This window comes from Pan paniscus, chromosome 6 (assembly GCF_029289425.2).
Source record: "Pan paniscus chromosome 6, NHGRI_mPanPan1-v2.0_pri, whole genome shotgun sequence".
In the NCBI taxonomy this organism is placed as follows: domain Eukaryota; kingdom Metazoa; phylum Chordata; class Mammalia; order Primates; family Hominidae; genus Pan; species Pan paniscus.
Genome location: NC_073255.2, coordinates 180,969,453 through 180,983,322, shown reverse-complemented (window position 1 = coordinate 180,983,322; position 13,870 = coordinate 180,969,453). Strand labels below are relative to the sequence as shown.

General features: G+C 50.0%; 1 protein-coding gene across 1 annotated transcript; it reads left to right on the top strand.

Annotated features, from left to right (window-relative positions):
* Positions 1 to 237: 237 nt before the first annotated feature.
* NOBOX (NOBOX oogenesis homeobox) lies at positions 238 to 13,228 on the top strand. Its single transcript, XM_003820516.4, is given in 11 exon segments — positions 238 to 322; positions 5,762 to 5,886; positions 8,483 to 8,542; positions 8,544 to 8,565; positions 8,837 to 9,388; positions 10,122 to 10,324; positions 10,571 to 10,677; positions 10,952 to 11,037; positions 11,256 to 11,484; positions 11,852 to 12,156; positions 12,901 to 13,228. Coding segments are annotated over 11 exon segments (2,076 nt in total). The 3' UTR covers positions 13,203 to 13,228.
* The last annotated feature ends 642 nt before the right edge of the window (positions 13,229 to 13,870 follow it).

Below are 13,870 nucleotides of genomic sequence, written 5' to 3'. Positions count from 1 at the left end.
TCTACGCCTCACTAAACGCAAGCCTAATATTTCACCATTCTCTCCTCCGTGCAAAGGAAGCTGCTCCCAGCTTCTAAACCACACTACTGATCTTGCCCTCGATTGACATCAAGCAAAGGAGATATTTAAAGACAAGCTCTAGTATCTTCAATTTTACAGATCTAGAATTGTCACCATAAAGTTAGTGAGCTTAAAGTGTGTTGCCCCAAAAGGATAGAGGAACCTGCTGGCCATGACATGGCTCTCCTTTTGACACTAACATCACCAGACCTGGAGGGTACCTGGGACACCAGAGACAAGGATGGCTTCGAAGCCCAGGAGGGTGAGCTCGTGTCCTGGAAGCAACAGCAAAATTGTGAGCACCACACTCTGAACAGAAGACAGAGTTGTCTTCCCATACACTGAGGACTCTTGGTAGAGCATCCCCTCTTGGGAGCCAGTGACCCTAGACTCAAACATTGGAAAAATCTATCAAGCCACCAGCAGAACCGGTACAGCCCCAAGATACCAAAGGAGGAAAAAATACCTTGTTCAGGGACATTTCTTGCCTCTCACTAAAGCTGCCCTGCTGGCTGTCAAGTTTACGACCTTAGAATCCCGGACCCCTTCTTAAAGTTACCCTTAGCTATCCACTTGCCAGCCAGGCAGCCTGTCTATTCCTGTGAGATAAACAGCCTCATGGCTTCTCATGGGCTTGGGACTATTAAAAAAATATATAGGGAGATGAATAACCAAGTGGAAGAGGTTTTTATTTTTTAAAAGCCATTAAGGGAAAAAGATGCAAGCTGTATTTCAAATTTGCCTTTTTAATTTTTTAAAACGTATAATATTTAAGTTCAAAAGATTGCTCCAACAGTTGAAAAATAGTTAAATAACAGTACTGCCACTCAATAAATTCTGAAGACTTTGAAACAATACAGAACTGTGCTTTTCATAGTACATTTTAAGGGAGACATGCTTGAAATTATATATGGAGTGTAATTACAATCATGAAAATCATATACAAAACAGCAATAATGGAAAAAATGCTGTGAGGAAATGTTCCAAATTGTTAATAACTGATACTGTTGTTTGATGAGAAATACCATCTTTTTCATTTTTCAGTTGTTCGATATTTACCCTTTTTTCTAATAAATTTGCATTCCTATTATGAGACATGTTATTGTTTTACTTTTAGAACAAATTAGATATAAATTCTTCTGCTTGCTCACCCACACCCCTGTTAAAGGTGTAGATATCATTTAAATCTATATTTTAAAGTTACTATTAAGCAAAAGTTAATAATGCTACTATACCAAAACATTATTTCTGTGAATTATATTTAACCAAGTCCAGGAGAACCAAACTTGTGGTCAGAACACTAGGATCAACTTTTTTCCTGCTTTTTGAGATAATTGTAGATTCACATGCAGTTGTAAGAAATAATACAGGGATTCCATATACCCTTTCCCCGTTTTACATCTTCTGTGACGCCAGTACAATACCACACCAGGAAATTGACTTTGATACAGTCTGTGACCTTACTCAGATTTCACCAGTTTTCATGCACGGGGTGGGTATTTAGTTCTGTGCAGTTTTATCTTGTGTGTAGACTTGTGGAAGCACCGCTATAGCCAAGATTCAGAACGGTTCCATCACTGCTACTATGCTTTTGAACTCACAGCCACTTCCCTCCCCTGCTCCCTAACTCCTGGCAATGGTCAACTTTTTGTCACTGAACAATGATCCATCCCCCATGTGGGATTCACTATGCCAGTACAGTGATGGATACAATCAAATAAACAGTGTAGCCTAGTGTTTAGGAGTGCAGGCAGGAACCAGACTAACTGGGTTCAAATCTGAGGTGGCCACTGTCACCTTCAGAGAAGTATTAAACTCTTTATGCTACATTTTCTTCAATAAGATGGGGATAATCATATAATAGAACTTCATAGGTTGTTAGAATTCAATGAGTTGATACTTAGAAAGCAAGAAGAAAGCACCGGGCCTGAATAAATGCATGTTACCATCTAAGAACTCCGAATCCAGTGGAGAATACACAAAACGCTAATCAGTTCAGCCTGTATGCAGTGATGTAATATACATGTAAACACAGTACAAGGGGAGGACCTAGGAGGGGGCAGTTAATTCTGGCTGTGGAAGGCTGAGCCAGGCTTCCCCAGAAAGGGAATATTTGGGTTGGGTTTTGGAGGATGAGTAAGACTTTGCCAGGAAAAAAAAAAAAAAAAAAGTTTCATGCTGATATACAGCTTGATCAGTGACCCTGAGAAGGCATGGCCATTTCTAAAGGGTAAAAGCTTGGAACAAAAACCTGGAAGAGTGGGGGAGACTTTGCGGGGGGGCAGGGGAGTGGTGGTGGCCAAAGAGGAAGCCTGAGTGAAGGTTGGGGCCGGGTTTTGAGGGGTCCTTGAATGCCATGCTATAATTAGCACAGCAATTGCAATCCTGGAGAAGACTAGAATAGAATAGAAAGAAGAAAGTGCATCCCAGACTCAGGCACATCAGGAGAATTAGAATGGATGTGAAAGTACATTCTAAATTACAAAACGCCAGCAGTGGCGATTAATTGTAAACAATAGCAGCAGCAGCAGAATGTTTAAAACACAGTCACCATTGTTGTTAAACGCAGATTATCCTGAGTGTCTGGGGCAAGGGCATTAGAAGTTACAACGCTAATTCACGCCAGAACTTGTCCTCGCCCTGCCCGGCAGTTTCCACTCTAGCCAGGTGTTCCTAATTCCCTTCACAGGCAACCTGAAACCATCCTTTTCTGGGCTTTCAAAGGAAGCCCCTGGGCAGATACTTTGGCAGTTGCCAGTGTCTCTCCCAGTCTCTGGGACCATTCACTTTTTCCCTGTCATCGGTCCCCAGTATTTATCCAATCATCTGGCCTTTTGCCCGGGCTCTGGCAGTGCCGGTCCCTGAGCACGTGCCTGGCTCAGGCTTCCCTTCGCTCTCTCTGCTTTGGACAGGTCATCTCTTCCCGGTGGTTTTCCGGGGGCCCTGACCTCCCGTACCTTGCTGTGACTACGATCTCCCTGCAGATTTCTGCCTGTCTTTCACAACTTATTCTTGCCTTTCTGGTCCTAGGTGTTCCAATGACCTGATGCTGCCTACACTGGGGTGTGGCCCATAGAACAAGAACACATTACCTTGTGGTTTTGCTTCAAAAAATGTTCTCAATCAGCCGCCTTCTTCTGGTTATTTTTCTCATTATAGAGAGAGAGGGAGAAGGATCAAGAACACTTATTTCACTTACTCTTCATAGACTGAAAAAAATTAACTACTTTTTTTTAGTATCAGACACCTTTCTTTTTGTTCTGGCATTCTCATATCTGTGAGGGGAAAAAAAGATTTTGGAAGAAATGACTCTTGCTAAGTGCATGGTGGTAATGGTGTAAAGTCTAGCTCTGAAAATTAAGAAACCAAAAAAAAAAATTAAAAATTAAAAAAAATACCTCCCTGTCCTCTAAACAAAGTTGAGTTAGGCTATGAACTAGTCAGCTGATCACAAAGATGAAATGCGACCAAACAGGACTTAGGAAGAAACAGCCCCAAGTTCCCCTAAAACAATACCTTGTTGTCCTCTATATAATTGAGCCGTCTCTTTGCTCTAGCCAGTATTTTAACTTCCATAACAAACCTCCTTCACTTGAAGTTGATCCATGTAAGATATGACTTAACAGGATATATCAAAAACACAACACCTTCCCAACAAAACTCACCAGATATTTTCCCATGCAATGTACATCTTAGATAAAATTCACTTGCAGCCAATAAAATTCTTCATGTAAATAAACAAAACATCCAACTATATTACTTGTGGGGAAAAAAAACTCATTTCTATGTTTGGAAAAATGCCAATTTTTTTTTTTCTTTTTTGAGACGGAGTCTCACTCTGTCACCCAGGTTGGAGTGCAGTGGCATGATCTCGGCTTATTCCAACCTCCACCTCCTGGATTCCAGCAATTCTCCTGCCTCAGCCTCCCAAGTAGCTGGGATTACAGGCGTGTGCCAACACGCCCAGTTAAATTTTGTATTTTTAGTAGAGACAGGGTTTCACCATGTTGGCCAGGCTGGTCTCAAACTCCTGACCTCAGGTGATCTGCCCACCTTGGCCTCCCAACATGCTGGGATTACAGGCATGAGCCACTGTGCCCCGCTGGAAAAATGCCAATATTTTAAATTCTCTAAGTCCCTATGCCAATCTATTGTAGAGTCAGACCCTGTATCTTTCACAGTTTGTGGAAGGGTGCCATACAGCCTATGGGCAATTTGGATCTTTGCTTTCTGACCTTCACCCTGGCAGAGGGGAGCCAGCTAGAGAGAGGAAATACAACATAAACAATGGCAGAGAAGGATGACTTATTTTCAGTTTAATGTGACAGGATAATCTGTTAAGAAATTAATTGCACCCGCTTCTCACTGCAGCAGACACCTCAGTAAAGGGCAAAAGGTCATTTCCTTTCCCCACACAGGCCCCTACCATCCCTTGCCCCTACTCCTATCCCCAGGATAGTTTTTAACTGACTTAGTTTTTGCAAAGTCTAAAAGTGTCTCAAACTCTGAAACGCACAAAAATTACCTGAGGGGATTCAAATGGATGTTTCTGGGTACCTCCTTGGACCAACCAATTAAGATTTCTGGGGATTGGAACCCCCATTTTAAACAAATTCCCTAAGAAATTCTGATCCAGGGGGTTTTAAGAACATTCTTTGAGAAACATTAGGCCAAAAAAGACATACACACACCACCACTGAAATACCCAGGTGGGCAACACAGGGGAGCTGAGGATCCAGGGGAAAGACCCAGATGTCAGAGCTTGCCATTCATCCTGGCAGTCAGGGGTCACTGTCAGGTTTTAAGTGGGACTGTGATGTGGTAAACTCCACAGCTCATAGCCCACGTGTCGCCTTCTCCAAGAAGCTTCCATCCTAGTCCAGAAGGGGTTCCTGCTCCTCCGTACTCCATAGTAGCCTTTCATACTTCTAACTCACCACTGACCACACTACCCTGACATGATCATTTGATGATCTCCCCTCCACCAGTAAGCTTCTGTGAGCAAGGACGTGCCTGGGTTCCATTTACCATGTCGCCACCAAATGGTCCTGATTTTTCACCATCAAATGATCCTGGAAGCAATGTCAGTGCCTCACAACTGCTTGCTCACTTGTCCTGGAATGCTTCATTTCTAGCACAGAAACTGGGCCCCATCTATCTGAACGCCTCATAAAACAGAAGCTATCCGCCTTATGGAAGGCATCAGAATGAAACAGCAGATGCCTGAAGTCTTGATCATATTCGAAGTTAGTTTACATTTTTGTGTTTCAGAAAGAACTAAAGGTCTCACAATCCTCCAAAGTCCACATGTGTAGGCCAAGCCCCTCAAGGCAATTAAAGGAATAGGAAAATGTACCCACAGCTGATTTCAGCATGAAAGCACGTGGTGTCCAGAGTCTTTTAAATCCTTAAAGCAAAACACCTGGATTCTGTTCCAGGCCGCCCCGCTCCCCACCCAGCTCCAAGCACCTGTTTCTATCTGACCAGCCCTCCGACTTTCTACCCCTCCCCGCTCAGAAGAGGCAAGAATTTTTAAATTCTGATTTTGTTTGTATAAAGATAGTAAGAAACATTCCGTGAACCAGGAATCATAAGGCTGCACCCCTGTGAGATCTCCCCTAAGAAAGTCCCTTCCATTCTCAGAGAATAAAATCGAAACACCAAATGGATGGAAACACAGTAACCACACCGTCCCTGGCAGGGCCGCCCCTGGCTGTACCTGAATTTCCTGTGTGTGGACTGTACCGGATCTACGGAGTCTGTGGCTCTTTCAGCTCCTTCTTCATCATCTGGTGCAGGCTTTGTGCTCTGGAGACCCTCAAATCAGTACGGGGGGCGAGCGCTGTGGCTCACGCCTGTAATTCCAGCACTTTGGGAAGCCCAGGCGGGCAGGTAACTTGAAGTCAGGAGTTCTAGCCCAGCCTAGCCAACGTGGTGAAACCCCGTCTCTACTAAAAATACAAAAAATTAGCCGGGCGTGGTGGTGGGCGCCTGTAGTCCCAGCTACTCGGGAGGCTGAGGCAGGAGAATCGCTTGAACCCAGAAGGCAGAGGTTGCAGTGAGCCGAGATCCCCCACTGCACTCCAGCCTGGGCGACAGAGCAAGACTCCGTCTCAAAAACCAAAACAAACAAAATCAGGAAGGGGACTTTGAAGCTCCTTAATACTGAGGCTTGGAGGGGCCCTAGCATGGGAGTTGGGCAACCCAGCGCTTCCCCTTTGAGGAGTGGCTCTAGAAATCGCCTTCCACAGTCCACGGGGAAGGGCTTTAGCCACGATCCAGGACTGAGTCCTCCATAGGGTGTGGGTGAGCCCCACGGCTGGGCCCAGCCCCGCGAAGACCACCGGGTAGCCTCGCTCCCGCCTCCCACCCCAGCCTCGCCCTCCAGCCCCGCCACGGGAGGGGCCGCCTGAAGGAGACCCGCACCTGGGCCTGGGCTCCTGGCTGGGGGGAGCGGAGCAGGCGGCGCCCAGGCCCGGGTCCTCCCCGCCCTCGCAGCTGCCCCAGCCGAGCCTCCCGGGCCGGCCTCGCCCTGGGGGTGGGGGTGGGGGTGAGGGGGCGCAGCCTCGGGCTACGGCTCCCCCGGCCCGGCCCGTGCGGGCTGCACACCTGCCCGCCCGGCGAGGCTTCATTAGGCCGCGCCTGTGCATCACGGGCCGGCCGCGGCGGCGGGAGTCCAGGCCATGGAACCCACAGAGGATCCCTGCCAGGGACCGCTGGGTGAGTGTGGAGACCCCGTCGTGCGAGGGGGTCAGGCTTTGGGGGTTCGGGGAAGGGGGAGGCCTGTGATCACCAGGTCAGCGTTAGCCGACCTAAGAGCTTCAGTAGGCCGAGGGCCGGGTGGAGTCGGGTGGGGTAGGGTGGAAGGAGGCCGACCTCACTGCCCCCTGTGCTTTGGGATTGCAACCCCCCTCCCCGCTCCCCCGCGCCCCCTGCCCGCCTCCAGTCTCCCAGCGCGCAGGGGAGAGAACCCTGGGAGCCCCAGGACCCTTCTAGTCTTAGGTCTGACACCCGTCCCCTTCTTACTAGCGCACATCACTCCCACAGGACACGTGCTTACGGAGCACCCACAGTGCTGGGTACCAGGCTTTTTGCTACAGTACAAGCTCTCCTAAAATGCTGTAAAACAAATTTGTCCCTGCTTCCCCACACCACCAGCCAGCTTTGTCCCTTCACTCCATAGAGGCCTGCTCACCCTCTTCACCAGCCCAGACCCTCTCATGCAAGTCGGGTCCAGCCTGTGTCCTAGGAAAGGACTTGGAACAGCACCCTTGACCATGACCTTTTTCCTTGACACTCTGTTACAAAGTCATTCCTAGGGCCAGGCGCAGTGGCTCAAGTCTGTAATTCCAGCACTTTGGGAGGGTGAGGCTGGTGGACTACCTGAGGTCAGGAGTTGGAGACCAGCCTGGCAAACATGGCAAAACCCCATCTCTACTAAAAATACAAAAATTAGCTGGGTGTGGTGGCACACACCTGTAATCCCAGCTACTTGGGAGGCAGAGGCACGAGAATTGCTTGAACCCAGGAGGCCGAGGTTGCAGTGAGCCAGAATTGCACCACGGCACTCCAGCCTGGGCGACAGAGCGAGACTCCATCTCAAAAAAAAAAAAAAAAAAAAAAAAGTTATTCCTTAAGACCTATCTCATGCAATTTTCATTAAAGTAACAGTAGCTCTTAGTCGTTACTTAGCATTCATTACAAATGTTCCAATTTAGTTGGAAATGACAAAGCAGCTCCCTGAGCTGAGGGTTCTTGGAGTTATGAGTAAGTTGGGAGGTGAAAGTGGGGGGATCATTTGATGGCCCCAGGAAGGACTCCATGTGGTGATTAAGTACACAGAGTACGTGCTCAGGGTGCTGTGTGATCTTGGACATATTACTCTGCTGTCTCATCCTCATTTCTTCATCTGTTAGAAGGGAATATTAGCAGTGCTGTTCTTGCAGAGATTAAATATGCACTATGCTAATCTTTGAAAGGTGCTTAGCGCCATGCCTGGAACATGGTAAGCTCCCAATGCATCAGTCAGCTCACAGAAAGGAAGGCAAGCTTTAGGGATGAGTGGTAGGGTTTTTAGTTCTAGCTGGGTCCCAGTTTCCTTACTCGAAAGAGAGGTTGACCAGAGAGTGAGATCCTGCTTTGCAGGGAGGGGGAGGAAGTGGATGTGCTGGATGGTAGTGGGGTGGGGGGTGTGGGCGGGGGGGCATGTATGGAGCTGAGGAGAGTTGGCAGAGACAGAGTTCCATGGTTCTCCCTGTTATCTCTTTTGATGCTCTTGCCTCAGCTGCTGGAGACAATCGAATCCTTTCTTGTCCCTTCTCCAAGCAATAATGCCTGTTGTGCAGCAGAAACAGCATCCCGCCTTGGGAGAAGCAGAATCTCTGTCAATCTGTTTCTCTTTGTCTTCCTGGTCCATCCCCAGCCCCAACATGATCCCTTAGAGATACCTGAACAGTCCCTCAAACTCATACCCCTGGTGTCTGGGAAAAAGGGAACTCACAAGGGGTGAGTACCCCCAAATTAGGAGATACCATGAGCTAACGCCGTCTCAGAATTGCATAAATTTGTCTACATTTTTCAAAGAAGTTGGGTTATCTGATTTAATCCTCACAATAGTCAAGCTAGGAAGGTAAGTGTGGAATTATTACCCCATTTGATAGGTAGACAAATTAAAGCTTAAGATCAAACCGTTTGCAAAGCAGGAAGCAGCACTTCCTCTTGGTCCAGTTCTTCCTTCTCCCTGGTGCTAAGGTCAGTGGATGTTGGCTCCCCACAGGCCAGAAAGCTGGAGAGAAGCCCCTGGCTGCAGGACCCGGGGAGGAGGAACTGCTCCGGGGCTCAGCCCCTCATGCTCAGGACACTCAGAGTGAGGAACTGCCACCCTCCTGCACCATCTCAGGAGAGAAGAAGCCGCCAGCAGTCTCTGGAGAAGCCACCGGGGCTGATGCTGGGAGACTGTGCCCGCCCCCCCGCTCCAGGGCTCCCCACAAAGACAGAACTCTAGCCCGCTCCAGGCCCCAGACTCAGGGGGAAGATTGTTCCCTCCCAGTGGGAGAGGTGAAGATAGGAAAGAGGTCCTATTCTCCAGCCCCCGGGAAGCAGAAAAAGCCTAATGCCATGGGTCTGGCCCCAACATCATCTCCGGGTGCCCCTAACTCAGCCCGTGCCACACACAACCCAGTGCCCTGTGGGTCAGGCCGGGGGCCCTGCCACCTGGCCAATCTCCTCAGTACATTGGCGCAGAGCAACCAAAACAGAGACCACAAGCAGGGGCCCCCGGAAGTGACCTGCCAAATTAGGAAAAAGACACGAACCCTATACCGCTCAGGTAAGTCCCTAAAGAGAGGAAACCGAAGAGATCTGGGGTCATCCTGGGGAAAGGTGGGGCTGTGTGAAGAATCTACCCCCAGGAGACCCGAGGGATGGGGTTAGTTTGTATGTCACTTCGTCCCGGATTCTCTCTTGGGCCGTGGTAGTGCAACTATCTCTGACCCTCAGAGGGAAGGTTGGGTTATCACATCAGAAAATGAGGCTGGAGCCAGGCACAGTGGCTCATGCCTGTAATCCCAGCACTTTGGGAGGCCGAGGCAGGTGGATTACCTGAAGTCAGGAGTTTGAGACCAGCCTGGCCATCATGGTGAAACCCCGCCTCTACTGAAAATACAAACATTAGCCAGACATGCTGGCCTGTGCCTGTAATCCCAGCTATTTGGTAGGTTGAAGCAGGGGAATTGCTTGAACCTGGGAGGCAGAGGTTGCAATGAGCTGAGATTGCGCCACTGCACTCCAGCCTGGGCGACAGAGTGAGACTCCGTCTAAAAAAGAAAAAAAGAAAATGATGTTGGGACCAGGGTAGAAGAGTAAAGAAAGTAAACATACTGCTCTCTGCTGTAGCACCCAAGAGCGAGAAGGCCCAGCCCAATAGGAAAAAGGCTTTGGGAAAGTGTTGGGTTAGGGGCAGTGGCCCCATCTGTTGGAGATACTTGGTGAGCATCTCTCTTTCTCTTCACCTGCCTGTCACTGGCATTTGTCCTCCTCACACAAGTTTCTTCTTCTTTCAGATCAGCTGGAGGAGCTAGAGAAGATATTCCAAGAAGACCACTATCCTGACAGTGATAAACGCCGGGAGATTGCCCAGACGGTGGGGGTGACCCCCCAGCGCATCATGGTAAAGGGGGCCGGCTCACTGGTGGCAGGGTGGAGTGGCGGAGGGCCCACCATTGAAACACTCGAATTGCAGAGTGAGCGCTCAGCGGTCGCCTGGGTAGGAGCTGAATTGAGGCCTCAGATGTGGCTGTGTCCCTGACTGTTTCCAGAGTGCCACAGCCTGAGAGCATTAGGAGAGGAAGGCACTGCAGAGACTTTTGATAAAACCAGCCTGACAGAGGGCTCAGAAGCAGAGTGCTGGAGTGACCTTCCAAAGTCCTGTAGCTCCTTGTGCAACAGCCAGGACCTAAGCCTCAGTCTCTGCCCCTCTTCTCCAGTTCTTCAAGCACCTTTCGCCCCATAGGTGTGGTTCCAGAATCGCCGGGCCAAGTGGCGAAAAATGGAGAAACTGAATGGGAAAGAAAGCAAGGACAATCCTGCAGCCCCTGGCCCTGCCAGCAGTCAATGCAGGTCAGAATTCCTCCTCTTTCTGTATCATCCCTGTGGGTAGAAGTGGGGTCCAAGCTGGGATCCTGAGGGTCTAGAAGGAGACCATTGGAAGGCTAGGCATGAGTCCTAGGTTTGCCAGCTAAGATTTAGAGGGATTTTGGCTGCCATGGGATTGGGAAGTTGCCAATGCCCTGTAGGAGGCAGAGTTTGGGAATTGGTGTCTCTCCTGGCAATGAGGCACCTGTGCAAATCCAGAGACCACCAAAGCTACAGTCTTCATTCTTCCTGTCTCCAGCTCTGCAGCTGAGATCCTACCTGCTGTGCCCATGGAGCCAAAGCCTGACCCTTTCCCTCAGGAGTCCCCTCTGGATACCTTTCCAGGTGAGTTCCCACCTTCAGAGCTGGGGGAAAATGGCAACTAAAGATAGTGAAGACAGGCCTTGTTTGATGGAGGTGGGAGTGACTGGAGTCCTCCAGTGTTTCAGCCAGGAGGGCCTATTCGGGGGGACCTGGGCATGGCTTGTGTCTACCATTCAGCAATGCCAAACCTGCCTCCCATTTCCTTACTGTTATAGCCCCTCTTTGCCTTCTGTTCCTAGAGCCCCCCATGCTGCTGACTTCTGACCAGACTTTGGCCCCCACCCAACCCAGTGAGGGTGCTCAGAGGGTGGTGACCCCCCCACTCTTCAGCCCCCCACCTGTGCGAAGGGCCGATCTTCCTTTCCCCCTTGGCCCTGTCCACACCCCCCAACTGATGCCACTGCTGATGGATGTTGCTGGCAGTGACAGCAGCCACAAGGATGGCCCCTGTGGGTCCTGGGGGACAAGGTAAGGAACCTACGGGGGTAGGTCACTCTAGTTATCTGGGCGGGGGTAGGGGGTTGTAGATGGAGAGAAGATAGACACAGAGAGGAGAGGGTTAACTGAGAGGAGCACAGAGTAGTAGTACAGGAGATGGGGATGAAAGGGATAAGGGGATCTGGGGAATGACCTAGGGGGATCACAGCAATAGAGCAGAAACAAGGGCAAGATGCTAGGAGCAGGAGTGGGGAGAAGAGGCAGTTGCAGCAGCCTTGCAAGGCTGGGCTTACCATGGAGATGAGGAGGAGGTGAGAGGTAGGGACTCAGCTACTGTGGTAGGAACGGGGAGCTCCCCCACCCCTGCACCTCACCAGCTGTTCCTCTGTCCTTGCAGCATCACCCTGCCACCCCCCTGTTCATATTTGGAGGAGCTGGAGCCCCAGGATTACCAACAGAGCAACCAGCCAGGACCCTTCCAGTTCTCCCAGGCTCCACAGCCCCCGCTTTTCCAGTCCCCTCAGCCCAAGTTTCCCTACCTCCCCACTTTCCCCTTCTCCATGCCCAGTTCACTGACGCTTCCACCGTCCGAAGACTCTCTGTTTACGTTTCCCTGTGGCCCCAGCGGGGGCACATCGCAGGGCTATTGCCCAGGTGCCTCCTCAGGACAGATCTTGATGCAACCACCTGCTGGGAATATGGGTGAGTTGAGGCTGGGAGAGAAGGTCCCCTTGAGATTGAGGAAGGTGGGAGGGGACAAAGAGCCAAGTTATCTGGAGGGTAGACTGAGGCAGGTCATGGGTGGTGAATGAATCCTTCTGTTTGCCCCTAGTTCTCTCTATTAAGCTCTTCTCCCTCGAATTCTGCAGAGGCTGCAGAGCACAGTGAGAGTTAGCAGAGAACTCTGGAGTTTGGCATCAGGAAAACAGGCTTGAAGTCCAGCTCAGCCAGTTACTAGCTCTCCTGAGTCTCAGTTTCTGGGACTCTGAAATGGGACTCACAGTTCTATGTCAGGGAGGGACTTGGTGAGGATTAGATACAATAGGAGTGAAAATATTTGGCCTAGAGTAGATGGCAGCTAATATTCTGCTGGGCCACTTGGACCTCTGAAATCCCAGAAACATCTGTCATATTAAAACTAGATTCTAGCAGAAGGGGAGGAAAGATCAGGTGGTTCCTGGTCTCCTTGTTGCATGTACGAAACAGCATTGGCCTGATCCATGGTTCACTTTGTGTCAATGTTACTAAACCACAGGACCTTGAGTGCTGGAGCCTGTGTGGTCCTAAGGACAGAGCCCCAGGCTAGAGTTTGACCCAGACTTACACTGAGGTCCTAAGCTGCGTCTATGTGTGTTGGGGCACGGGGGGATCTGTTGTAGAACACAGTTAATGATAGTTGATACTCTCCGTCCTGTCTGGTAATTCCTACACCCTCCGACCCCACAGGTACAGCCTCCTGGAGTGACCCCTGTTTGCCAGAGCTGCCCTTCCCTGGTCCGTTCTGCCCACAAGCTCTGGGGCATCCCCCAGGAGGGGATGGCTACTTTCCTGATCTATTTCCAACTCCCTGCCCCCAGGCTCTGGGCAGGCAGCCTTCGTCAGCTCTCTCATGGATGCCTGAAGGGGCCAGACCAGGGACTGGGCCCTTACTCAGCAAGGTAAAAGAGGAACCACCAGCTGCTTCCCTGGATCAGCCCTCAGCACTGGAGGAGGCCAGAGGGGATGACAAGAATAGCCATGTCCCCTAGTTGGGGGGTCAAAGAGTGAAAAGAGGCTGCTTGGTGGGATAGGATTGGGCTCGCTGAGAGGACAGGGGTTGGGGGTTTGGGAAAGAGTGTGGACTCTGTAGACTGAGGGGAGAATTAGACATTTCCCCTGTGTAGGCTCGTCTTGTTGATATGAGAAGGAAGAAAGAGGGCTGGCGCTTCCCTTTTCTTCACACTCTGTGTGGGGGTCCTGAAGGAAGCAGGTGGCCTGTGTTACTTCTGAATGTTGTATCAGGTGTTTTTGTTTGTTTCCTATCCTTGCTTGACAAATGAGCTGGAGTGTCCACCGTAAGCAGTAAACTAGTCCATCCTGCGGTTTTCTCTGTGGTTATGTGTCTCCATTATGTGTCTCCACACTCACACTAATGAAGAGCTCCATTTTCGTCCTTTTATTCCACTTGGCTGAGCAGTTATTGGATGCCATTCTCAGGTGGGCACCACCGGGCATGACCACATGGAGGACCTCTTCCCTGGGCTCATCTCTCCCACTAAAGAAGGAACTGGGCATCTCGGGCTTTTCCTTCGGTCCTGACATTTAACCATATTCTATTCCCAAACCCATGACTGACCCTGAGCAAATCTGAGTCTGGGACTTTCTCTGAAAGTTGGGCCCCATAGGGACAGGATCACAAGAGAAGCCTGAGAATATC